Source organism: Pituophis catenifer, unplaced genomic scaffold, assembly GCF_029215685.1.
Source record: "Pituophis catenifer annectens isolate HBS135680 unplaced genomic scaffold, rPitCat1.0.hap2 SCAF_16, whole genome shotgun sequence".
In the NCBI taxonomy this organism is placed as follows: Eukaryota; Metazoa; Chordata; class Lepidosauria; order Squamata; family Colubridae; genus Pituophis; species Pituophis catenifer.
The window spans coordinates 12,925,965-12,951,304 of NW_027256896.1; the positions used below are offsets into that span (position 1 = coordinate 12,925,965).

At 42.5% G+C, this 25,340-nt stretch overlaps 3 protein-coding genes across 7 annotated transcripts; 2 read left to right on the top strand and 1 right to left on the bottom strand.

Moving 5' to 3' along the window:
- The first annotated feature begins 410 nt into the window (after positions 1-410).
- On the top strand, positions 411-10,333 carry SPSB3 (splA/ryanodine receptor domain and SOCS box containing 3). 4 transcript variants are annotated; one of them, XM_070955240.1, is made up of 7 exons: positions 411-496; positions 4,046-4,194; positions 5,285-5,465; positions 5,867-6,054; positions 7,153-7,255; positions 7,981-8,106; positions 8,741-10,333. In XM_070955240.1, the coding sequence occupies exons 1-7, from the start codon at positions 478-480 to the stop codon at positions 9,112-9,114; spliced, it is 1,140 nt and encodes a 379-aa protein (XP_070811341.1). In that variant the 5' UTR covers positions 411-477; the 3' UTR covers positions 9,115-10,333. The 4 variants fall into 4 exon arrangements, with proteins under 4 accessions (XP_070811341.1, XP_070811343.1, XP_070811344.1 ...); XM_070955242.1 differs by having other exon boundaries at positions 5,288-5,465; XM_070955243.1 differs by lacking the exon at positions 411-496 and adding an exon at positions 562-670.
- Positions 10,334-10,622: 289 nt separating this feature from the next.
- EME2 (essential meiotic structure-specific endonuclease subunit 2) lies at positions 10,623-19,448 on the bottom strand. Its single transcript, XM_070955239.1, has 9 exons — positions 19,332-19,448; positions 17,979-19,066; positions 17,250-17,386; positions 16,214-16,306; positions 14,831-14,955; positions 13,732-13,831; positions 13,333-13,448; positions 12,026-12,215; positions 10,623-10,951 (listed from the first exon to the last, which is right to left on the bottom strand). Exons 2-9 carry the CDS (start codon positions 18,424-18,426, stop codon positions 10,781-10,783), a joined length of 1,380 nt encoding a protein of 459 aa, XP_070811340.1. The 5' UTR covers positions 18,427-19,066; positions 19,332-19,448; the 3' UTR covers positions 10,623-10,780.
- A 320-nt stretch (positions 19,449-19,768) lies between these two features.
- On the top strand, positions 19,769-24,968 carry MRPS34 (mitochondrial ribosomal protein S34). Of its 2 annotated transcripts, none has more exons than XM_070955057.1 (4): positions 19,769-19,928; positions 21,436-21,759; positions 22,919-22,961; positions 24,267-24,968. In XM_070955057.1, exons 2-4 carry the CDS (start codon positions 21,442-21,444, stop codon positions 24,545-24,547), a joined length of 642 nt encoding a protein of 213 aa, XP_070811158.1. In that variant the 5' UTR covers positions 19,769-19,928; positions 21,436-21,441; the 3' UTR covers positions 24,548-24,968. The 2 variants fall into 2 exon arrangements, with proteins under 2 accessions (XP_070811158.1, XP_070811159.1); XM_070955058.1 differs by having other exon boundaries at positions 19,809-19,875.
- The last annotated feature ends 372 nt before the right edge of the window (positions 24,969-25,340 follow it).

Here is a 25,340-nt window from a genome sequence, read left to right on the forward strand (position 1 = left end):
GGAAGGCAAGCGCGAACGGCTTCGCCCGCCTTCTGATTCCATTCGCGGACGAATGCCTGCCTCAAAAGGCGATTGGAGGAAAGGCGACGCTAGGGGCGGGACCGAGTCTCCCTTTCTCAGCCAGTCAGCTTTTATTCCCCCGAAGAAGCCGCTTTCCTCCTCTTCTTTTTGACAAGGCAACTCCGGCAAGCCGAGAGAGAGTGAGGGTGGGGGTGTGTGTAGTGGGGTTGTGACGTCACTGAAACCGTCGCCCACGCGCCGCTTGGGAAAGCCAATAAGAGGCCGAGGTGCGGGGCGTCTCTCGCGCGCCTTCCTCTCGCGGCCGGGTTAGGAGGGGAGGAGCGAGACTGAAAGCAACGAACGCCGCCCCCCCCCCCCACACCTCACTCACCCCCTCAAAGGAAGCGGGACGTGCCCAATGGGAGGAGAGCGAGAGGGCGGCTCCGCCCCTTCCCCGCGCGAGAAGGGGAGGGGCGGATGCTGCGCGATGACGCAGGTAGGAAGGAGGTGGATGCGGAGGGAGGGGAAAGAAGGCCGCGTAGCGCGGATTTGGGGGTGAAAGGAAAGGCGGGAGGGGTCCCCCGGGAGGGAAATCGGGCCCGGATTGGGAACGCCGGCGGGAAAGCGCTGTCCTCAGGAGACGCGGGGGAGGCGCGCGCGCGCCTCTGAGGTAAACGGAGCCTGCGGCCTACCCGATAGTCCCCGACGGCGGGCGGTTAAACAGTAAAAGCTCTCTCTTTTTTTTAAGAAGCGCCTTTCGCAAAGCTTGCTGGGAAATTTTCGCGCGGGATGTTGGGTAAATGAGGCTTTTCGAGGCCGATACCTCAGGTTTCCCTGAGGGTTGAGAGGGGGAAATCGTCGGACCCCGTAAAGAGGGAAGGAAGGGCGGCCTTCTCGGGAGGCCCCGCGGCTGTCTCGCCTCTTCCCCATAATTTAAACCCAGTTTCCGGCGGGAGGGAGGGAGGACGCCCTTCCTGAACCCGCCTAATCCTTTGTGACCTGAATTAGCCTTTCTTTCTTTCTTTCTTTCTTTCTTTCTTTCTTTCTTTCTTTCCTTCCTTCCTTCCTTCCTTCCTTCCTTCCTTCCTTCCTTCCTTCCTTCCTTCCTTCCTTCCTTCTTATGTTAACTCCCTCCCCCGCCTTCTTTCTCCTTGGGTTACTACTATTCCTCATTCTTTGGGACAATTAACTCAATTTTATTAATTGGACGCTGCTCTTCCATCCCCTCGCTTCTCAGATTGTATATATTGTATACAATATATTATATATATTGCATACAATATCTTTATATATGTGTGTGTGTGTGTATGTATATATAGTTTACAATATATTATATATATATTGTATACAATATATTATATACAATATCTATCTATCTATCTATCTATCTATCTATCTATCTATCTATCTATCCCGTGTTTCCCTGAAAATAAGACCCTGTCTTATATTTATTTGAACCTTGGAATAAGCGCTTGGCCTTATTGCCATGCGCTCAAAAGCCCGATTGGGCTTATTATCAGGGGATGTCTTATTTTGGGGGAAACTCTGTGTGTGTGTGTGTGTGTGTGTGTATGTATTGTATACAGTATATATATTGTATACAATGTATTGTATATATTGAATATATTGTACCGGTATATATAGTTGTATAACACAAAAGGAGGCAGCTGCCCCTCCCCCTCCCTTGGAAAAGTGAGTTGAAATGCTAACCTTAACGTTATTAAAGGTTTTAATTTAATACTCCTCCAAGTACGTGATGGTCTTTTTATTAGCCTGCTTCAACAGAGCATGTGGATTTTAACAATAATAATAATAAAGCTGGGCAGGGAAGCCTGAAGTCCCCTTAGAAATGATTTTTTCCATGGATAGTTTAGTATTGACTTGGCAAGGGATGAGGGGAGGAAAAAAGCTGTTAAGATTCTGAATCTCAGTATTGCTTTCCAATATTTTTTTGGGGAAAAATGTGGGATGGAGTTGGTATGAAATAGTTTGAGCTGATCATTCTCTTTGGTAATTGATTGTTTTCTTGGGAAATAAAATAACAGAGTTGGAAGAGACCTTGGAGGTCTTCTCCTCCAACCCCCTGCTCAAGGAGGAAACCTTATACCATTTCTGACAAGCGGCTGTCTAATCTCTTTGAGAATTGCCAGGGTTAGAGATATGTGCTTGATTCTGGTTTTCACATTTTCACTGTTAAAGCTACTTCATATTCTGCTTTCAGTTGACAAGAAACTTCTCTACCTCTGGGTTTGAAACAAGTTGAGAAAATATTGCCTATCAAGTGAGGACTAAAATAAACAAAAAACCTGTATTTTGTAAACATAAGTTTTGTTTGCAGTTGGTGGGTGACTGTTTTCTACAGCAAATATATTCAAGCCTGGCTGATATCCATTATTTTGCATTTGTTTGCATATGAGAGTCATTGTTGATGGTGGTTTCAGAAATAAAAATGCTGTTATCAAACAAAATAATACGCTGGACATCTGTTCAGCTCCAAAACACAGAAGCTCTGAAAGACTCCCTCACCCAGTTTATCACCCAGTATTGTTATGGGAAAAAATTGGAGGAAGGAGTGGTATGTACTCCTTAAGCTCCTAAAGGAAGGGTGAGATATTTTTTTAAAAAAGATATTAACCTAAGGCATTTTTTTTCTGTTTTGAAATAAGAGGGAAACTGTCCATATGCTTAATAGTTTTTATTTGTTTGTTCTGTGATGCTAAACCTTGTGTAGAAGAGACCTCTTCCTTTCTTGACTAAGCTTGATGACTATCCCTTGGCATTCTGAAGGCATGCTGGTTAGGTTATAAATCTGGATAGCCTGAAATACTGATTTTAGAATTATCAAAATCATTCTCATATCTTTTTCTTTCCCCATTCATATTCAAGCTTTTTCCTTTTGGTAATATATTTTCTTACAGTGAAAGGCAGTTTTGGGACTAGCCGATTCAAATATTAGACAATTGATGCCTTTGAATTTACTTTAGGATACTTAGATTGCCATTTGTTGTTTGTGTTTAGCGCATTTTCTGCTTGGGCACCTTCTTATCCACCCTAGTTTTCAAAACAACTGCCTTCAGATACACTGGAATGTTTGTAGTAATCTCCTCCTAAGGCAGCTCAGTTGTTGAGCTGTCAAGCAGAATGTATTGGCTCATTCATTTGAGTCAGTTTAATCATAAGGTTTGCTGTTGATTATATGATGCTTGTCTTAGGCGGATCTAGGAACATTAAATATTGAGTACTTATTAGCTCAAGTAACATTTAGGTCTCTCTGATAATCATTGTGAATTGGCTGGAAGTGAGGAGTTCTGGAAAACAAACATTAGTAAGTAGTGGGAGCGTTTTTTTACACATCTAGGAATGGTTAGGATGACCCATATCACTGCTACTATGGACTGAGAATAGAAAAAAGATGCTTTGAAACTTTTGAGTTGGATTGAGCTTGAAATAGATGGGGGGGGGGGGAATATTGTAATAAGCTGGAGATAAATACATATCAGAAGGTACATGTCATTTTCCTGCTTACTGAATCAGTGATTGATCCAATATCCTTAACAAATACTTCAATCCAACTTATTTAAGAACAGCTGTCTCATTTCCTGCCTTTGTCTGTATATTTGATGGCTTCTCTTCTACTGAAGAAGAATTTTGATAGAAGAAAAAAAATCTGAGGGTTGGTTTAAAACAATATGGGTTATTTCAAGCCAGTTTGGAAACAGTCAGGATTCTAGACTCTATTTTTTCTGTTCCCGTTGGTTTTGATCTCATTCATCTTGGCCAAAGATTATTTACTGTCATATTTCTGATGCTTTTTTGTGGTGGAGTGCATGTTTCTCCTTTAAGTCTAGTGTGATAAAATTGGCACTAGCTGATAAGTGGAGCTTCAATTGTTTTTCCTGTGTATATAGCTTACTATATCTTCTCTCTCTCTTGGCACAGAATATACCTTAATATGTAATGTTTGTCTGAAGGGAAAAAAATGTTGCACATTGAGACGATTCATTTGAAGAGGGCATTGTGAGTAAGATCTTGCTTTGTCTTCCAGATTACCTCTCTAAAGAGGCCATGGCGCGACGTATGCGCAATAGTAGAGCTTGGCGCTATGTTCTGAGTGGAGTGCGCCGAGAATCAGATTCACGGACTTTTACAACGGCTTCTGGAACCCATGGCTGGTCATCTGACACTGATGGGCAGGTGAAGTATGCTTTGTTTTCTGCAAGACTGCCTGTAAGATACAATTCCACTGGACACTTGACACTTTTGTCAGATTCTTGTAAATTCTGACAGATTGTACATTCATACAATGAACTGAATCCAGAGACCATATGTAGTGCATGTCAGCGCATATGTAGTGCTTGCCAGGAATACATTAACTTCAACACACTGGTTTTTGGATTCAGTGCTGCAACTGTGTGAGCCCAGGAAAATATGCAACTTGCTTTAAGTCACATTTTGCCCTTGAATATGGATCTCTGCATAGCCTTAGTTGATAACTAGGTTGGAATTGAATCAAACCTAGAAATGTTTAATGTTTTATGCCAGGTAAAGTAAATAAGTAACTACTTCTTACCTGAGATACTAAATTGCTGGTTTCAGTACTTTTTACTTTTTTAAAAAAACAATGGAAGTGGCTAACTAGAACAAGAAAGTCCTATGGTTTGTTAACAATGCCATCCAATTCTGGATTTATGGCTTCTTCCTTTTTAATAAATAATGAGGGTTTTTTTAAAATGGAAAAAGCTGTAAATTTAGACAAAGCATGGAAGGAAACAAGTTGCTCTTGCTGATAGAATAAGCGATAGGGCATAAAGTCAACTTTTTTTTTTTAGAACTATGCCTTAATGTAACTAGTATAAAGACAGCTTGAATAAAATATTTGCCTGGTGCTCTAACGGTATGTATGTTCTAGTCCTGGATAAAATAATGGTATAAACAGTACCTGGTGCTATGATTGTTTTATGTGCTTGATTATCTCCAAGGGTTGAGTATTTAACACTTCTTTAATCCAATCTGCCTAGAATCAAATACATTGTAATTAACTCCCTAATTAATATTGGAGTTCATTAAAGCCAGTTACCTTGAATTTGGCAGGATTTAATTTGATGCTAGTCAGCCTCAGAAAGACCATCTAAAAATTAAAGACATGGACTTTAGGACATAAACATAGAATTATGTGACATCCAGAACACGTAAATCTTACATTTTCCCCAGGGACCCCTGTTGTTGCTAAATGTTTTCTTAGAATAAGAGGAAAAGGTGTAACCATTCTTTTTTCTTTCTCCAGCAGCACAGTGACTCTGATTCAGAATCAGAATTTCCTTCTCAGTTGCCTTCCATCCCCACAGCCATACCTGTGACCGGAGAATCTTACTGCAACTGTGAGAACCAGAACGAAACTCCATATTGCTCTAACTTCCACATGGCTCATCGTATGAAAGATTGCCAGTGTGGAGAGGAAGATGATTGTGAGAAAGCTTCTGAATTCTTTCTTTTGTTGTCTTGTTGATCCTTTCAGCCTCTACTGAGCTATAGGTTTATGAGTATATATTTGGAAAGTGACGCAAATGCACAGGGGAACATTTTGGGGGAATAGAAACCTTGTCCAGTTTTTGCTATAATATGTGCTGCGGTATATTCATGGATGTGTTTATAATTTTAGCAACTAAATCAGTACTTTTCAAACTTGGCCACTTTCAGACGTATAAGAGAATTCTGGGGGTTGAAGTCCACACATCTTTAAACTGGCCTTGACACTACATTCGAAAAAAACTGAACTAGACTAATTTGACAGACATAACTTGGGGTGAAATGGTTGGAGGTGTTCCCCATTCACACTACTGTTCTCTCTGTGTCTTTCTCTCCAAAGATTTTGACTGGGTATGGGATGAATTGAACAAATCGGCAAATACTCTCTTGACTTGTGACAATCGCAAGGTAAATTTCCACATGGATTACAGTTGTGGTACTGCTGCCATCCGGGGGAACAAGGAACTAGCAGAAGGTCAGCACTTTTGGGAAATCAAGATGACCTCACCCGTCTATGGCACTGACATGGTATGTTGGATAAAACCTGACAATGGGTACTGTAATCAGTTTTTTAAAAAAATTAATAAAATTCAACAATAATTACATTTCAGTGGTTTCTGTCACGGGCAGCATTTACATTAAATACATTGTGGGTAGTTGTAGTAGCACTAATTGTTGTCTTTAATTTTTTTTTTTTAAGATCTATTTTGCTCCACCAGCTCCAAACAGTTTGTATCCAAGCTTTCTTTTTTTTTTTTAAGAAAAAAAATGCAGTCAGATATCACAGAGGATAATCAAGTATCAACAAAGCCACTCTCTTGCTGGCATAAGCGCCAAATGCTCCCAATACAGGAGAGTGATACGAGGTTGAGAAGTGGACCTTTTTGTGAGGAAACCACTTATATACACATGGGCTGAGTACAGAGTATACAGGCTATTGTCCTTGTGAACAGTCTCACCTACAGTCATCACAGTTTTTCCATGTAGTGTCTTTGCTGCCTGGATGTGGCTGTGTTGTTGGAGGAAAATAACTGAATGGTCCATGGAGCCTTTTCAGTATATGGAAGATTTTGAGGTTTAAATTCTGGTGTTTCTAGCTAAAGAAACAGATGATAAATAAGTCATAGAACAGAATAGTACTGGATTCAATGGCTATATAAGTCTGCTTTGTACAAGGCATAGATTGTGATTTTTAAACCTCCAGAGATTGGGCTCGTACAGCATGGTATGCCAAAAAGCAGAAAGAATACATGACCATGCCCAACTTAACAATGGCAGTTTGTCAGTTCCAGCTGCAGTCATTAGGTGAATCACCATGGGTTATTAATTATGTCACGCAACTTTGACTTGTGACTTCCTGCTGGCTTTCCCATTGACATTGCTGGTTGGAAATCAGCTGTGAAAGATACAAATAGAGATCACAGGATCTTGGGCTCCTGTGACTGTTGTAAATATGTGCCAAGTGCCAAACATCCAAATTACAGTCATGTGACCATAAGGCTATGCCACGGTTCTAATTCAGTGCTGTCTTAACTTTGAGCAGTCACTAAATGAATGGTTGTTACATGAGGAGTAATATTTGATCACTCTTGCTTTTCTTCCTTCCATCCATCCCATGCCCTCTAGATGGTGGGTATTGGAACATCAGATGTGAACCTGGATAAATTCCGTCACACATTCTGTAGCCTGTTGGGAAAAGATGAAGACAGCTGGGGTCTTTCCTACACAGGTAATAACAGCAAAGGTTTCATTTATTTATACATCTGGATTTGTAATTTACCGGTGAATTTTTGCAGCTGATGCCTGAATACAAGAACTGTTTTTTCTAAAGTTTTGTGTGTAACTGTCCCTTTGTAATAGTTGATTTGCAAATATTGATCAGTTAGCATTAGAGAGCATTTTCTGGCATCCACAGAGAAAATGTGTTCCTCTTTATTAGAGAATGATTTCTAAAAAGTGATGGCAAATCATATACACAATCTCAAAATTGATTTGGGATTTGAAACACTATAATTTCACAAATATTTGAGGAAGCATTCTAGGCCTTGGGACTAGAAAAGAAAAAAAATCCAAATTATTTGAAGAACTAGACGCTTATTTTTAGGAAACATATTTTTAAATATCTAAAATGCCGTCAGATAGAAATCATGCCAGGCTTGTTCTTTGTGGGTCTAGGAAATAGATCAATGGCTGAACATTTTGGGGGGGACGGGGACAAGTATTTTGGTGAAACATTAATAAAAACTGTTGAAAGGAAATGGATTGTTTTAGAAGACCATGGACTTTGCTGGAGGAGTTTAGGTAAGCAGATAACTATCTGATGAGAATCTTGTTTTGCCTCTTGCATTACAAACTATCTTAAACAGAGTTAGATGAACTTTATAGGGTCCTTTTTATCTTTGCAGAAATTAGAAGCCTACAATGTTATAATTGCAAATATCCCTTTCTCTGTAGGACTCCTCCAGCACAAGGGGGAACGGAGCAATTTTTCGACAAGGTTTGGGCAGGGCTCCATTATTGGGGTGCATCTGGACACATGGCATGGAACCTTAACCTTTTTCAAAAACAGGAAATGTATAGGTAAGGTGGAAGAGGCCAGATGTACATTTAAACTAGGGAAATATGGGAAATATGGATAAAATTTATGGGAGGATCTCTAAAAGGCAACAGATTGTTTTCCATTCCAAAATCAGACTTTATTTTAATAGGGGAGAGGGGCTATCTTGCGGTACAGCTACCTGGAAAGGACCACCTAAGTATTTTACCTGTTGAAAACTAACCTGCATAGCATAATGTAAACTAGAAAAGAATAATTGTATTAACAAACCAATTTAACAGATTGGCTGTGGGAAGGTATCTGCTGGAGATAAAGGCCTCTTAAATAGCAAATGCATATTTTACATATGTGTAAAACGACAATTTATAAGTCGGCTACTTGGTAATTGGATTTGTCCATGGTACTCGTATAGCTTCCTAGGAAGACTATAAAAACCGCCCGGTCAATTTTCACTATTGGGTCCATAGAAAAGGACAACAGAACCATGCAGCTGTAATGAATTTGCGGCCTAAAGTGGAAGGTCTCATTGTAGAAATGCTAAAGGAATAAAGGAAGTGCAGCTTTATCCCTAGACAGTCTCTCTCTCTCTCTCCCCCTCCCCCCCAATTCCATGTCTGCCTGTTAACCTTGGACTTCTTTGCTGATCTTTTGACTCAGGTGTGGCTGCCACCAAGCTCCAGAACAAGAGAGTGTACCCGATGGTGTGTTCAACTGCAGCCAAAAGTAGCATGAAAATCATCCGCTCCTGCGCTACCCCCACCTCTCTGCAATACCTCTGCTGCTACCGTCTCCGCCAGCTGCTTCCTGACTACGTGGACACACTAGAGGTGCTTCCCCTCCCTCCGGGACTCAAGCAGATTTTGCACAACAGATTGGGCTGGGTGTTGAGCATGAACTGTGGCTCGCTCCAGTCCTCCTCCTCCTCCTCCTCTTCCTCCTCCTCTTCTACCTCCTCAGGAAGCGATTCAGACAGCTCTTGTGGCTCGGATGCCGAGGCACGCCATCGGAAGAGATGCAGGTGGAGGACTTAATTTATTTCTCTCCCCCTCCCCCCCCCCTTCGAAAGACAGTGTTGTCATGAAGGATAAGCTGTTCCCTCAGTGTTACCGAGTGACATTTTACCTTCCTGATTGTATCCTGTTTGAACACTAAAGCCCGTTTTCAATGTACCATTAAAGAGACAAAGCAGTTTCCACAGCTTCATTGTACCACGTGGCCCAGCAGGTCATCAACTCTGGTTTGCCACGTTTCCTGGAACAGGTTGTTCGAAAGTCAGGCTTTTGGCAGCCCAGTGTATCAATAAGTAATCCTTTCCTGCAGCCAAGGGAATGCTTAGGGAAACCTCAGAAGCTACCACATGTGCTATGTGAATTGCAGCAGAGGGCTCCAGTCTTTTGGAGCAGAGGAGCAAGCAGTCTTTCCAGAGCCAAATGGCTCTCCTCGATTCTCAGTGCTTTGGTATTCAGAAGAGAACGTTAACAGCGTAAGTGGTATCATGTGAGCCCTGCAACTCTTCAACCTTCATTGCATGTCTTATTGCTTCTCCTGTATTGAACTATTACCCAAATGAATTAAAATATATACAGACTTTGATCAGTGATGATAGGCTAGTCCGTCAACCTTACTGTCCTCTCATCTCGAGAGAATTCTAACCAGGTTCCCTAATTCTTAAATGATCTGATTCAAATGTAATACCAGGCTAGTAGTTGGAATTATGTGGATGAACTTCAGCTCTGGATGCTCCTGCTTTCTTCTGGATCTTGAGTCCTGCATTTCCTCTTTCACAGCCAGCTGTAATTTACTTATTTAGAGGTATTCACATCCCATGTATATTTCCTGCGGAGGTAAGTTTAAATATGCCAATTCTTTCTTTGATTTGTGTCATTAAAAACTAACTGCAAGGATACGTACTGGTGGGGCATTTTGCAGTTTAAAAGCCAGTATTGGTATGGTCTTTCCCTAATGATTACTTATGGTTATGTGGGTAGCCAGAAAAGGCGCTCTTGATATTTTTAATGTATGGATAAGCACAAGGGCAATTACATTCCCTTCGGTTTCTCCTATGCTTAATGCAAATGACAAAGTGTGGTTCATTGTGAAAGGAGGTGTATGAAGGGAACAAAGCTGCATCATTTTGTAATAAATCATGGATAAGTATTAATTTCTGAATTTAACCACTGTGATTTGGCAGTATAATAGATTCCCTTCCAACTCCCTTGTGTCGTCTGATTAAATGAAAGCGAACACCGAGCTTTCGTTTCACGGAATTGATTACTTAATTGGGATTAAGATTGCACTAAAATAAGGGATTCAGTGTTGTTGTTTTTTTATTATGTTTCCTGCAGTTAAAATACCCATTCACACTTTTATACTCAAGCTAGGTTCTTCTCAAGCATAGAGCCACCAAGCCACATTATGGTTTAATGCATGAACCCCCAAAAATATGCCAAGGGTATCTTTACACATTCAAACAAACAGCATAATGATATGTAATAATAGCATAAAATAAATTATTTGGCAGAAGAATGGAGATTAAAAAAATACACTGTCAAGATAGGCTCATTGATAACATTTGTGCACAAGGACATTTATTGATTTTGCCAAACGCCGTTTCTGCAATAAATCCTGTAGCTTTGGCAGTAAGCTATAAGGCTAAGGAGCTATGACCCAGTGGTCAGAACAGCACAACAAGGTGCTTCAACAACTTAAATCTAGGACAAGCTCTGGATTTGTAGATACCATGAAAAGGTAGACCCGGCGAGAGAGGTCTGGGCCGATCCGTCTCTCTGTTTTACTGTCCTCAGTTCTGACCTGGAGGTTGCTTAGGAGAAGTCGTCTTTCTGCCTCTGTTTTGCATTCCTGGTAGGCCTGAAAGAAAGCAAGGATACCCAGTTGCCATGTATTTCTGGTAATCTGGTCTCTATGCTTATGTGAGGTTATTTCACTGTCAATCCCCACTTCTCCCTAGCGCTGTTTTAAAACTTAAATTGTCTAGAAAAGAGCTCTTGATAGCAAAAGTGATGAGGTATAAGCAAGGCTGGTTTGCCACGAGAACGGATCTGGAACATCCCTAACAAGGCTTTGGGTTAAGAAAAACTCAGCATTGGGCAAAGTCCAGTGGAATTAATGAGTTCATTTATGGCTTTTATCATTAAAGATCTGATCTACAATTTGTTTTGTTAAGGAGTATCCTTATGTAAACAAAACAAGCCCTGCGGCCATCAAGAAGCAAAAAACCTGGGTGTATTGCAGGGAAACAAAAGTATTTAGAGGAGGGAAAAAAAACAGCCCAGAAATACTTCCTCGCCCAGGAGAACTCAATAGGCTTGGAATAATGAGAAACTGACCCTCGGAGAGAATGGAATTAAGTTTACTAGGAGTGGCTTTATCCAGCCTTCATAGTAATTCTTGACACTGCAACATCTGAGTAAACTTCCCACTAGTATTATTTTCCCCTTCTCTGAAGTCTGTCTCTTTTACTTGCGGCCTACTTAACCCTGCTCTGAGACAACAGAGATGTAGTGCCTGATTTTAGCCCCTATTCTTGAGAATTGCCTCCCTTGATTTCTCTTCCCTTCTCTACAGCCAAGACCAGGGGTCGGCAATCCGTGGCTCTGGAGCTGCATGCAGCTCTTTCATCCCTCTGCTGCGGCTCCCTGTCGCCAGTTGGCACCACAATTTTGCAAGGAGCTTCCGGTTAGGAGAGAGAAAAGCACGGTGCTCCAGGAAGAGACTCTGGCAAGGGACAGGTTTTTAGTTCGGCTCCACAATTGATAGGGCTTTTTTGGTTAGGACAAGTAAAGGGAAAAGGACACCACGCTAGGAGGAGACTCTATGGTGGGGGAACTGGACTTCCGGTCAGCTCCAGAACTTTTTGGCTCTTTGAGTGTTTAAGGTTGCTGACCGCTGGCCAAGACAAAGCAACTGGTGGAATGAACTGACCCGTAGCAGGAGACTTGGCGAAGGGTAGGCTTGGGCAATAGCTGTTGCCATGGCTGGACTGACTCGGTTGAGCTGCTGGATCTGTTTCAGCCAGGTCTCTTGGAGCCCTTTCCCGTCCTTGCCAATATGCACACCACTAGCCCACTTGCCTTTGGCACAAAAGGAGAAAGGCTGCTTTTCCTGATGTTTCCTGTCAAAGAAGCCATTAAGTACGGGTTATACACAGGCTACCGTTTTGGCTTAACATGTCGGAACTGACCACACAATAACCTGTTCCGAAGGGGTTGTCTTGAGTCAGACAGTTTCCATGCTGGTCAGTGTTGTGACCCAGGCCCAAGTAAGTAGTAGGAAAATCAATCGGTGAAAAAACAAACTTTTACTTCATTCCCAGCATCGTTCAACTAAATTAAAGCAAATTCCTCCCAACACAAATTCCTCAGTCCTATCGCAAACCTTGGTCCAATTAGGCAAACTGCCAAAGGCCTTTCTCGGCAAACATTTAGAAGTCCCAGATACAAAAATAAATACAAGACGTAGACTAAGAAGAAGACGAAGCTATCAACGTTGTTTTCCGGCAAAGCCCAAATGCCGTTGCTGGTCTGTTTTAAGCCTTATGGAACGACCCAATCATCTCTTGGCCTTACTCCCGAGTTGTCCTCTTTGCTTGAGCTGCTCTTGCCTTCTGGCAGCTCTTCTCATGCATGCATTAGGAACAGGCTCCTCCTGTTCCTCTGCCTCACTCCTATCAGTCTCTGGAGGCTCTGGAGTCCGCACATCACTCCCCAATGGCCCTGGCCCCATCTCTGCCTCCGACGCAGAGCCCTCATCCGGGCCTTCCCCACCCTCTAGGACTGGCCCATGTTCTTCCTCGGCCTCATCGCTGTCCGACTCCGCTGCCAGCTCCGTAGGCTGCTGGCGGACCACAACAGTCAGGATGTCCCATTCCTAAGATTGGGCTGGGACCATTTGGAGCTCAGAACGTTCCCTGCTAAAACATTATTAAACACGAAGTAGGTATTATCAATGGACCCTATAACACTAACCACTTGCAAGCAAGGCAGAACAAAACTTTGTGGCTTGTTCTAAACCAAGCAGTAGCTGTATCCGTATAACACTGAACGCTGAATATTTTTTTTAAAAGAAACAATCTCATGGTATCTCTTCAGTCCTGCAAAGATAAATTTCTCACACAAAAACCTTAATTTACAGGTTAGGTTTCTTTATGAAAGGGTTGTAGGATAGTATCTTTTGGTTCCTATTTCACAGCTCCAAAGCATTGCCAAGGCAACCTGACAACTGACACTCACTTATAAGGACGCTGTGCTATAGCTCTGGTCACCGCGGAAACATGCTGGGCCAATTCTTGCCACGTTTCCAGGAATAGGACGTTTATGTTACCCCGGAGTTGCAAGACCACCAGAGCCTGCAAGGAGAAAGCAGAGACTCAAAACGAGAAGAAAAACACATCTGACCTTTCTTGCATATCCATGGTGGGGTTCCAGGCTTTCAACACTCTTCCCGTCCATCTCGGCTAATGTTCAGGCAATGACGAACTGCTCATTCCTGTTTTAGTGTTTTTGCTACATCATCCTTGATGTGGTGTAAGGGTGTAAATTAAATCGGGCAAGGGATTCGAAGGAGAACCTGGATGCCCCTGGGAGAACGCAGCCCTTTGTTCTGGTTGATAAACTCATTGCTTTGTTTACCTCTTCAATTTCATGCCGTGTCATGGACTGTTCTGGACCAAACTGCGATGTTTCATTCTCCAGTCCAGCAACTGGTTCTTCTTGCGGAAGCTGATGATACCTAGGCAATTCAGAGAAGAACCCCAATTGGGGAATTAATATTTTGGTATAATGGTTTAATAGTACCAGTTCTTTTATCTTAAGCACAAAGTCAGCTGGCTAACTTCAGCCCAGTCTCTCTTTTTTTTCCCCCTCCTTGGAAGAAAGCAGCATGAAACCACTTCCAAAATTCTTACTGAGAAACCTGCAGGGACTTGTTCAATCACCAGGAGTCGAGACTGTTTCAAAGACACACAAATTATTTTTGTCAACCTACTGTGGTTTGGAAACGTGCACGCAGGGAAAGTGTATGTTAATTTAAGCCACCGAGGCATTTTGAGGCAGTCAATAGCAAAGAATGAACTTGTCTTGCTGCCTTTTGAAGTGTTGCCTTTAGAAGTGTTGCTGCTTCTTCCTAAGAATCTTAAAATGAGCTTGAAAATGCTAAACAGGATTAGATTGGTTAATACTTGGAAGGGATGCAGGAAATCCCAACACTATAAACAAGACTGGAAAGCTGAATTAACATCCGGCAGAAGGTAATGGAGAACCAGGAGACATGGTGCACTTTGAGTCTTCCTGTCAGCATTGGAGTTTGTTCTGTATTTAGTACCAGCTTATCCTTTGACCAGAAAGCCGGCTATACGGCTGAAATCCCAGAATCCTAAACCCAGTTAGACTTACTTACTACATCCCTGCCTCAAACGGCCTCAAGTGAACAAGTACAAGCAAGATTGTTTACACGTTAATACCCTTTGAATCAATTTTTCCCCAGTTAAGTGGGGTAAAACAGCACGTTTATACTATCTGTTTCCAATCTTTATTGGTAATCTGCACTATCATAAAAAAAACCAAGATTGTCATGAAACAAAATATAAGGGTCAAAGATGAAGACCTACAATTCTGTATGTCAAGGACACTGTGAGACTTAGCTTCTTGGGACCTGCAGCTCGCCCACAACTCGCACAACCCTTTGCTCCTTGGGACCCACACCTCACACAGCCCTTCCAATCCCATGTACCATTGATAGGTGTCTAGTCCAATGACAACCACACTGTAAGATACTGCAGAAGGCTCTTCCAGATTGTGAAAGGGACACAGATGAATAAGATCTGGTACTCTCTGCTGGCCATCAGGACTTGCGTTCTAGAATTAGAACAAGGTTTTAGAATCAAAAACTCATCTACCACTTTTTACATGCGAATTCGTTAAAACTATTTTGGATTCCACTGGTGAAGGAACTCCAACCTCAAATGTGCTTGCATTAATTTTCTTAATAATATTAAACTCCCAGGTAACTGCACTGGAGTTATTTTACCAATGGTTATCAATATCACGAACCTTCCCTGATGTGCTTTTTGAGGTTGGAATATTGTGATGGATTCTTAGCATAAATACTGTCACAGTTGCTCGTTATTTGAACCTCCTTCTTTTGTGTTAATACCCATCACTTGGCTATCTTTCTTTCTTCAGTAGTTGAATATATTTGTGTTCTATTTCCAGGTGCCGGATTTTGAACGTTCTTACTTTTAAAACAATTCCTGGGGTTCTAATCTTTCCTGAATTAAAACCAGACTGCAGTTCGAATACCTAGTGCTGCGTAACGGGGTGAGCTCCCGTTACTTGTCCCAGCTTCTGCCAACCTAGCAGTTCGAAAGCAGGTAAAAAATGCAAGTAGAAAAATAGGGACCACCTTTGGTGAGAAGGTAACAGTGTTCCGTGCGCCTTTGGCGTTGAGTCATGCCGGCCATATGACCACGGAGACTTCTTCGGACAGCACTGGCTCTTCGTCTTAGAAATGAAGATGAGCACCGCCCCCTAGAGTTGGGAATGACTAGCACATATGTGCAAGGGGACCTTTACACACACGAGTGGCCAAATTGCAACTATAGTATGCCAGTAACTATTATACCTCCCTTAAAAATTTGAACAATAAACTGAAACAGAGCAGAGATACCATTTTACTCTCCTGGCTGAGTCTCCGCAGTGTAGGATTTTTGTAATGTAAGAAATAAAATCTATTCTATCATACTTTTTCCCCCATCATATACCTTGGCTCACCATTTCCCTCCCCACTGCCCCGCTCACCTTTTTTGCTTAATGATTCCAGTACTGTCCTCTTGGATTCTGCCTGCTGCCAATCTAGCTTTCTATTGCATTTCCTCTCAATTATTAAGCTTCATCTCCCTAGGTGTCTGGAAATAAGATAAAGCTCTGAAACACACCATCTTCTCCTCTCCTCTCCTCCTCCTCATATAAGGCATAACAAGCAGAGAATCAAAGCACACTCGGACAATGGGGGCCAGTAAAAAAAAAAAATGGAGCAAAATTAAGCAACAGGGAAGGAAAGCCAACCCTTGCCATTCAAACATTCGTATTCACAAGTTAAGGTACTGTACAGCACCTGCATTGATGACGAAAGTTGTCTGAGGAAATATGAAGGCTGCATCACTAGCAGGACCTCCCTTTCCACTGCAGTCTCTTCTTGACAACCGTCCTGTGGAAATAAAGTTAATCTTTTGCCAGAAGAGAAAAAAACGGTTTCGCTAGGTCAAACTAAAAACATCCGCTCCCAATGGTGATTTGCAGACGCAGAGAAGAGATCCTTAAGATGCTCTTAGCTTACTTTCCTCTTTCACCTCATGCTTGCATTCTCTTGCCTTTCTTCATGAATTTCAAATAATTTTGTTTTAAAATTCAGTCACAGACCAGCTCACACCCCACTTTTTAGTGTAAGAGTATAAAGATATCATCAATTTATAACAACTGTTGTATTTTTATAAATACAATTATAAAAAACAAAGTTATGGTGAAACGTTTGACTGCCCTCACCCCCTTCAAATCAGTAACCTTTAGTAGCTAAAGCTAGGGTTTAAATATATGGGTTTTGAATATTAGGAAGTTTGGCAAGTCAGACTGATTTATTAGCTGAACAGCCACAGAACTATTTAAATCAGTGAATTTCATAGCTGACACACATCCATTAGGGAACAAATAATGGTTTAAATGGGACAAGCCCAACAAAGATTCGACTCTGGGACTCTTGTTATATTTATTATCTTCCTTGATCGCTTTGCGTCTGTTTTTTCTATTAACCTCTGAGCAGGAATTTAGCTACTATGGCAAAACAGGTTAATGGATCAGTAATCCATAGGAGCAGAGCAGCATTTCTCACACAGGGCTGTCCTCAACTTCCAATGGAGAAATCTGTTCTAATCCAAATATGTTGCTGAATTTCCCTTCCAAGAGCCTCAACAATAATGTGTTTTATCGGAGTTGGGCCAACTCTTTTCAATGTGTTGCAGAGGCAAGCCTAAATGAATGCAAACCTTCAAGGTGAGAACCTTCAAAGCAGATGAGCACAGAATAAGTAAGACACACAGAGACACACACAGTCTTGTTTCTTTGGCTATCAGTGGAGTTTTGATTGAGATACTTACTGAACCAGACATACTGCTGAAGACTTTTCTCTTCCAGGTTATGCTGTGTGGAATGACCTGATGCTCAATATGGTATTTACAGTCCAAAGTATCCAAAACTTCCAGCAAGATATCAGAGCCAGAGTGCTCTAGAAGACCTGAAGAGAAAGCATAACAAATTGGATCATTGGGTGTCACCTCAACTCTACAGCGCGGTACTATGTGAAAACACTTCCCCTCGAATTCCCTCCTGGTAAAACATGGAAATGCAGTATGTAGAAATGGCTTGGTGTAATTTAAGGCAGGGGTGTCAAACTTGCAGGCCGGATACGTCACGCACTGGCCATGCCCACCCCTGTTTTAGCGAAGGGGGAAAAAGTGATACATCATGTGACAACAATGTGACGCCATGAGATTGAAACCTCTGGTTTAAGGCATCAGGCCAGAGGTTAGGAGACTGATTCCTAATCCTACGTTAGGCACAAAGCCAGAGGAGTGACTTTGGCTCAGTGACTCTCATCACCCTAGGAAGAAGACTGTTCTCAAAAATCTTGCCAAGAAAAGTGCCATTTTGGTATAATGGTTAAAGGCACTGGGCTAGAAACGGGACCGTTTTTAAGTTCTAGTCCTGAAACCAGCTGGGTTTTTTTCTGAAATCTTTCCAAGAAAACTGCAGGGACTGATGTAAAGGCACCAAAAACACCAAACCAAAAATGGAAAGGAATAAACTGCATGATGTAAACATACTACCTGAATCCACACAGACAATCATTTGTTTCATGCACTGATCAGGCCGAAGGAACTTCAAGGCAGCTGCTGCTTCTTTCCGTCTCTCTTTCTCAGCTGCAATCTGCTCTTTTATCTTCATTTTCTCTTCTTTTTTGTCCATGCTCTTCTTTTTTTCTTCCGTTTTTATCTGGGCCGTCTTGTTTTTTTCCAGGGACTGCTTTTTCTTTTTTTTCTCGGGCCTTGAATTACAGGATACGGTTTGTGTCAATGATATAAGCAAAGGAACTGCTTTTGCCATGCCCGGTTCTAATTCTTGTTTGTCTGAGCAGCCTTGACCTCCAACATCTGAATAAATTGCAAAAGCAGTCGAAGATTCTGGCTTAACATCATCGTCTTCTTCAGAATCAGAAATTTCCCACGTGATCGCTCTTTTTCCATCAAGAGCAACAGTCTTCTTTTTCCCCTCCATGATTTAAGTTTACCCTCTTTCAGTCTACATTATCAAGTCGAATGTTAAATCAGCAGCAATCACCCAAGCTATGTTTGTAAAAATATCAAAAGCTGAGCATCGTTTCAGGAAATTTGCAAGAAAGCTTATATATGTATTGCCGGTAAAAAAATCTACACTCTCCTCAATATTAAACAGGGCCAACGGTCATTGCTGAAACATTCAAGTATCCCGATTAAAGGTTGGCTACCAGTCAACAAACTCAATTTGATCGGAAAGCCAGGCTCACCTGATCTCCTTTCATTAATAGAAATAGCTTTTTTTTCTTTTTCAAACTAAGTCATACTAAAAGAGCCATCTCTCCCCATTTAGACCCTGTGGATATGAATACGGTCAATAGAAGCCAACTTATTTATAGAACCTCTGCCCCTAAAATCTCTACACTTTTTGTTGTGGCTTATGCAGCCGAGCAAAGCTTTTCCACATCACTAGGCATTTCTACCAATGCAGCAACAGCTGATCAAGTGTTTTATCTGGGTCGCTTAAGTAAGGCTACGATAAGAGAACATTGTGGGACATCTCTTGGAGGGGAAAGGGAGAATAAAAGGCAGCCGCGTGTCCAGAGTCTCCCACAGCCATATCAGCTACAGCAATTCCAAGCCTGGAAACAAAATAAGAGAATGCATTTCGTTAGCAAAGACGGGATATATACGTTACACATCATTCCATCCCTCCATCCATCCATCCTCCCAGAGGTCTTCAAACTTGGCAGCTTTAAGACTTGTGGACTTCAACTCCCAGAATTCTCCAGCCAGTTATGCTGGCTGGAGAATTCTGGGAGTTGAAGTCCACAAGTCTTAAAGCTGCCAAGTTTGAAGACCTCTGATCCATCCTGATCCCTATTGAGAAAAGGCTCTTCCAGCAACCTTTTTTACTACTTGGATCGCGACAAAACGCCCATTTCGCCGAAGAGGAAAAACAGCAACCAAACACGGGAAGAAGGAAAGCGAAGAGAAGCAAAGCAGCTTGGAGGAGCCATCGGGATCATCCCGGGGAAAAAAAAAATAATTGAAAAAAAATCATTTTAGGAAAGGAGCGGAAGTGTTGCCTTCCGGATCGTTTATAGCGACGGCCCGCCCTTTCCCAAGCGTCTAAGGCCGGAAGCAAAGGAGCGAGTGTGCGTGGGCGCCCGGATGATTTATAGGGACGGACCAACCTCGGCTGAATGTGAGACTAAAAAAAAAGATACCGGGGCGGAAGTGTTCCTCGCCGAGCGCCCTATGAGGTTGCACCGTCCTCGCTGGAGCGTGGGCGAAGGTTTGGGATTCAAGCAAAGCCCCGAAGAGGGGCGGAAGTGAGGCTCGGGGGAGGATTTAGGGAGGGGGACCGCCCTTGCTCGGAGCGGTGCCTTTGAGTGGCCGGGGAATCAGGAGCAAGAGAAGGGAGCGCAGGGCTGCTTGAAGGAGCGAGGTATCTGCTGAGCTGCAGGGCTTCTTTGGTCTCCCCAACAACAACCCCGCGAGGTAGGCCGACCGACCGACTCAGAGCAGGTCAAGGTTTTCCTGGACAGCCATTTGTCCATTTATAGCAGTGTTTCTCAACCTTGGAAGCTTGAAGATGGGTGGACTTCAACTCCCAGAATCCCCCAGCCAGCAGTGCTGGCTGGGGGATTCTGGGAGTTGAAGTCCACCCATCTTCAAGCTTCCAAGGTTGAGAAACACTGATTTATATATAGTCTCTCCTGCTCGAGCAGGTGGTTGGGCTACAAGAACTTTTTTTAAAAAAAAATATTAGTTAAAACTACAAACAAACATAAATACAGCGATACAACATACAAAACAAACAAACATCAATCAAGTCTTATGACTTGCTCTTAAAGTTGTCACATTGGTAGACTATATTTCCGTATTTATCTATATATCTGTATATTTGCATATTTACATGTGAAGCATTAATATATGTTCCATCTTTAAAATTGTTAACACTCCTTCATTGGTACTCAAAGTTTTGTCTCAAAATTGACCTTATTCTTTAGTGTCCCTATGAATGTATTTCTAACTTTTTCCCCAACCAGTTATACCATTTTTGCCATGCTAAGTAGTACTCTGTGTCATCTTTCTCTTGTAGCTCTTTTGTAAGTTTATCCATTTCTACGCATTCTGTGATTTTAGTGATTAGCGCCCGCTGCCTTAAGAAAGTTCAAAACATTCTTAAAGATACATCTCATCCTGGGCACCTTTTTTATTTTTGAACTATTACCCTCTGGCAGATGGTACAGGACACTAAAAACAAGGACAAATAGGCTGAAAAACAGCTTCTATCCCAGAGCAGTAACCATTTTGAATTCCACTATATAGTGCAATATTAATGCAATATCAGGGGTTTTCAATTCAATTGTATAAAATGTGAAGGATATATGTTTGTGTTTTATTTTTATAGTTATAATGTACCCTGAAGATGGCATTTAATTTCGTGGTACGAGGTGCAGTGGCAATAAAGTAAACTAACTAACTAACTAACTATAAAGGAAGGATAACATCAATAGCCATAACAATGATGATATAATATACACTGACATCCCCTAATCTCTGCTGAAGATGTTACCTATCCTGGTAACGAAATGCTTGGAAACCCACAAGCTACAAGTCAGAGAGTGAACCTGACAAGTAATATAATTTCAATAATAATATAATTCCCCAGGTGACAGAAGGGGTGCTGCACCCCTTGGTTGCATTATGGGATTATGCAACCCTTGGTTAATTTTGGTTCAAAGCATTGTTGAAATCCTGAAAAGGAGAGAGTTGATATTTATCAAGTCAGCTACAGATTTTGTGCCTCTCTCTGTGTGTGGCTTTTTACCTTTCCCAAGGGGGAATTCCCAGGAGTCTTCTGCCTCCTCTTTTATCCTCCTGACTTCTTTGTAAGGTAGGCTTGATTGGATGACAGTTCCCCCCCAATCAGCTTTGCGGCAGGTGGTAGTTTCGTTCTTAGCCTTTGAACAGCTAACTCTTCTGGATTATCTTTCCATAGGCAGCGATGGGTCGTTATATGGGATATCGCCCGATTGCAGCCAAGGCCAAGAAAATCCGCGAATACTGGGCTTTAAAAAACCGACCTCGTGACTCCCAACGTTATGCGGTGGATTACGAGAAGATGACCCGGGCTTTCACAGGCAAGCGCCTCCCAGTGCTGGCCTGGGAGGATGTGAGGAATGAGAACAGGCTTTTTATGCTCCTTTCCCGGTTGCGCCTCTTTGGCATTGGCAGGATGGTCACCCGTAAATCCTGGCTATGGGAATACGATGAGCCTTGCTATTGGGTCATTACTAAAATAAAAGTCGATTATACGGCCGAGGTGAGTGTTTTCATTGGTTGGAGAAAGGAGTAAATTCAGGCATCCTAGAACAGGCGGTCCTCGATTTACAACAATTCGTGTAGTGACTGTTTGAAGTTACAGTGGCCCTGGAAAAAAAAAGTGACTTATGACTGTTTTTCACAGGATTGTTGTGGCATCCCCATGATCACGGGATCAAAATTCAGATGCTCGGCAACCGGCTCATATTTATGACGGTCCTGGGGTCATGTGATCAGCTGTTGTGACTTTCTGACAAGCAAAATCAACGGGGAAGCCAGATTCACTTAACAGTCATGTTACTAATTTAACAAATGTGGCAAAAAAAAAAAAAGGTTGCAAAATGGGCCAAACTCACTTAACAAGTGTCTCGCTTAGCAACAGAAATGTTGGGCTCAATTATGGACGTACGTCGAGAACTGCCTGTATACAGGTTATTCGTTCATTCATTTTATTTATAAAATTTATTAGCGGCCCATCCAGGGGTGAAATGTTACTGGTTTGGACCGGTTCGAGTGAACCGGTAGTGCCGGTGGCATGTGGTTCGGAGAACAGATAGCGGCGGCAGCACGGAGCTCCGCCCACCGGCCTAGACGTCGTTACTTCCTGGTTTTAACCAGGAAGTGACCTGTTTTTGACCCTCTGCGCATGCGCAGAAGGCTTTGTGGAGGTGCAGAGGGTCCAAAATTGCACATGATGCACATGCGAGCGGAGCGCGCACTTCTGAACCGGTAAGGAAGGTAAATAGATTTCACCCCTGTGCCCATCTTATAAGAAGGTAACTCTGATCCGCTTAGGATATTAAAAGAGAAAACTGTACAAAACCTAATGATATAAATAAAAAAATCAACCTAGCTAAAAAGATGGGGAGTAAGGGAGTAGGATGAGAAGAGAGGATGGGATGTGTCATAAATCTATCAACGTGAATGTTTTTCGTTGGAGCCTCAAGCCAACCGACAGAGCCAGGGTTTTAAGTTCTTACAGAAGGTAAAGAGGGTTAGAGCCGACCTCACTTCAAAAGGCAAGATGTTCCTCATTCAACAACTGTCATTGGTTGGGGGATTTCTTGAAAATGGACTTTCAGTTTTGGTTCAAATTTAAGACACTCCCTCTTCCCTTCATCTTGAATGGACTATAATCATTTGATGTTCTTTTGTTACAGAAAATGGAATATGGAAAGGCTTGGGGATATCTGACGTTTAGAGGTAAGGGAAGATTTGCTTTTATGGGTGAAGATTTCATGATGAAGCCTGTAGCAAGGACGAGTTCTCATGAGATAGAGCAGTGAGGGCTCGGGGGAGTCAAAAATTAGGAAACGCCTAACTTGATCCTGCTGATGTGTCAGACACGTCCCCAAGTAGCTTTCATCAGCTAGCCATACCCTTACTTGGATTCGAACTTGGGCTTCCTACATGTTAGGCAGTTGAATTAACCTTCTGAGCTGATATTTCTTTATCAGCAAAATATAAATTTGGTATAAAATGGTTTGTCGTGAACGCGACTGCTTGAGGGCTCCTGGATTGGAGCTGAAAGGCAAAAGGGAGCAGAATGCCCCCTCCCACATGTTGGGGTAGACCAGGTGTCTCGGTAAACACTTAATATATGTATGTATGTATGCATGTACGTATGTATGTATGTATATGTATATGCAGAGGTGGAATTCAGCTGGTTTGGACCGGTTCGGGCGAATCGGTAGCGCCGATGATCAGTTGGCCCCGCCCCCGCTCTATCCTGTCCTTTATTTCCTGCTTTGTAGCTCATCCCAATCGCGCAGCACAGCTGATTCCCCCCCCCCTCGCTGTTCTACTTACTGTTGCTGACTTGGAAGGTAAGCAGCTGAGCTTCTAAATGCTCCACTTTCAGCACAAGTGCAAGCGCCTTAGGCGTGTGCGAAGCGCGTGCTCACCGAACCGGTTGTTAAACTGGCAGCATTCCACCACTGTATATATGTGTGGTTGTGTGTGTATATATAATGCACAGCCCAATCGTGTGGTGCTATGTATTACATAAACACAAAAATAAGTACAAAAATGAAATAACAAGTAAAACAAAACAGCATGCAGTCTAGGCCAGGGGTCAGCAACCTGCGGCTCTGGAGCTGCATGTGGCTCTTTCACCCTTTTGCTGCAACTCCTTGTCACTCAAAATATGCCTCACAACCGCCAATGTGCAAAACCCGCCGGAATGCGATTTATTGAGCTTTTCGATCCCCGGTAGGCCAACCATGGATAAATCCAAGAAAAGAAAAGTTTCAGAAGAAAACAGAACGTTTAATTCGACTACATATGCTAGTTTTGTGGCCACTCAAGAAATAGTCCGGCACGGGGAGGGTTTTTGTGGCTCCCGGTGTTTTCTTTTCTGTGGGAAACGGGTCCAAATGGCTCTTTGAGCGTTTAAGGTTGCAGACGTCTGGTCTAGGCTTTCAAATCTTTCTTTTCACTTTGTGTCCCATCCTGGCAAGATTTGCCTGCCTAAAAGGACCTCTCTACATCTTCTCAATTGTTTCTTAGGCAAGCCCGAAACCGAAGAGAAAGAAATAGACAAAGTAATGTACCACGACTGGCGCATGGTACCAAAACATGAGGAGGAAGCCTTTAAGAAATTTACCCCTCCTGAGGAAGAGGAGAAAGTCCGGTATGTCCTCTATCCACCACTGCTGCGGGCCATGATCCTTGCGCAGAGACAGAAGGAAGGCAAACTGACTGAAGAAGAACCTATGCTTGATTTGGAGTCGACGGTTCACCTCCAAAATACGTCCCCCAGAAACCAAGCTGAAGGGACTCCAGTCTGAGGGCTTTAGGACTTTAGGATACGGCTCTTGGTTTGTAATGTTCTCAGGTGTGATCACACAGCCCAGTTTTCCTATTCTGCCTTGCCCTGAGATGTTTCCGTGAAATACAATCCTGTCGCTGAGGCTGGGTGGGGGGAAACTCCTCCCCACCAGCAATAAGTAAAATTATAATACAATTTTGCTCTCCGAATCTTCCATTGACATTTCCCCCATTATCCTGTCTTGTTGTTTTTAGATTTGTTTTTATTTCCCATTGCCGTGTTTCTTCTTGTTGCTTCCCTATCAAGTCCAAGGAAAGGGCATCAATCTATTTGCTTTTTAATAATGAGGCAATATAAATTAAAGAGACTCCTAATTAAATTAAAAGGGACACGGTGGCTCAGTGGCTAAGATGCTGAGCTTGTCAATCGAAAGGTCGGCAGTTCAGCGGTTCGAATCCCGAGTGCCGTGTAACGGGGTGAGCTCCCGTTACTTATCTCAGCTTCTGCCAACCTAGCAGTTCGAAAGCACATAAAAAAATGCAAGTAGAAAAAATAGGGACCACCTTTTGTGGGAAGGTAACAGCATTCCGTGCGCTTTTGGCTTTTTGTTTTTTTTTTAATTTGATTTTTATGCCACCCTTCTCCGGAGACTCAGGGCGGCTTACAATGCGTTAAGCAATAGCCTTCATACTTTTGTATATTTTATACAAAGTCAGCTTATTGCTCCCACAAACTGGGTCCTCATTTCACCTACCTTAGAAAGGATGGAAGGCTGAGTCAACCTTGAGCCTTGGAGAGATTCGAACCTGCAG

Coding starts and splice junctions, on each gene's coding strand:
- SPSB3 (XM_070955240.1), top strand. Junction 4,195..5,284: donor CATCTGACACTGATGGGCAG/GTGAAGTATGCT, acceptor TTCTTTCTCCAG/CAGCACAGTGACTCTGATTC. Junction 5,466..5,866: donor GTGTGGAGAGGAAGATGATT/GTGAGAAAGCTT, acceptor TTCTCTCCAAAG/ATTTTGACTGGGTATGGGAT.
- EME2 (XM_070955239.1), bottom strand. CDS start 18,426: ATGGAGGGGAAAAAGAAGACTGTTGCTCTTGATGGAAAAAGAGCGATC. Junction 17,387..17,978: donor GATTGTCTGTGTGGATTCAG/GTAGTATGTTTA, acceptor CTTTCTCTTCAG/GTCTTCTAGAGCACTCTGGC. Junction 12,216..13,332: donor ATAGCACAGCGTCCTTATAA/GTGAGTGTCAGT, acceptor CTTCTTTGACAG/GAAACATCAGGAAAAGCAGC.
- MRPS34 (XM_070955057.1), top strand. CDS start 21,442: ATGGGTCGTTATATGGGATATCGCCCGATTGCAGCCAAGGCCAAGAAA. Junction 21,760..22,918: donor AAGTCGATTATACGGCCGAG/GTGAGTGTTTTC, acceptor CTTTTGTTACAG/AAAATGGAATATGGAAAGGC. Junction 22,962..24,266: donor GGGATATCTGACGTTTAGAG/GTAAGGGAAGAT, acceptor ATTGTTTCTTAG/GCAAGCCCGAAACCGAAGAG.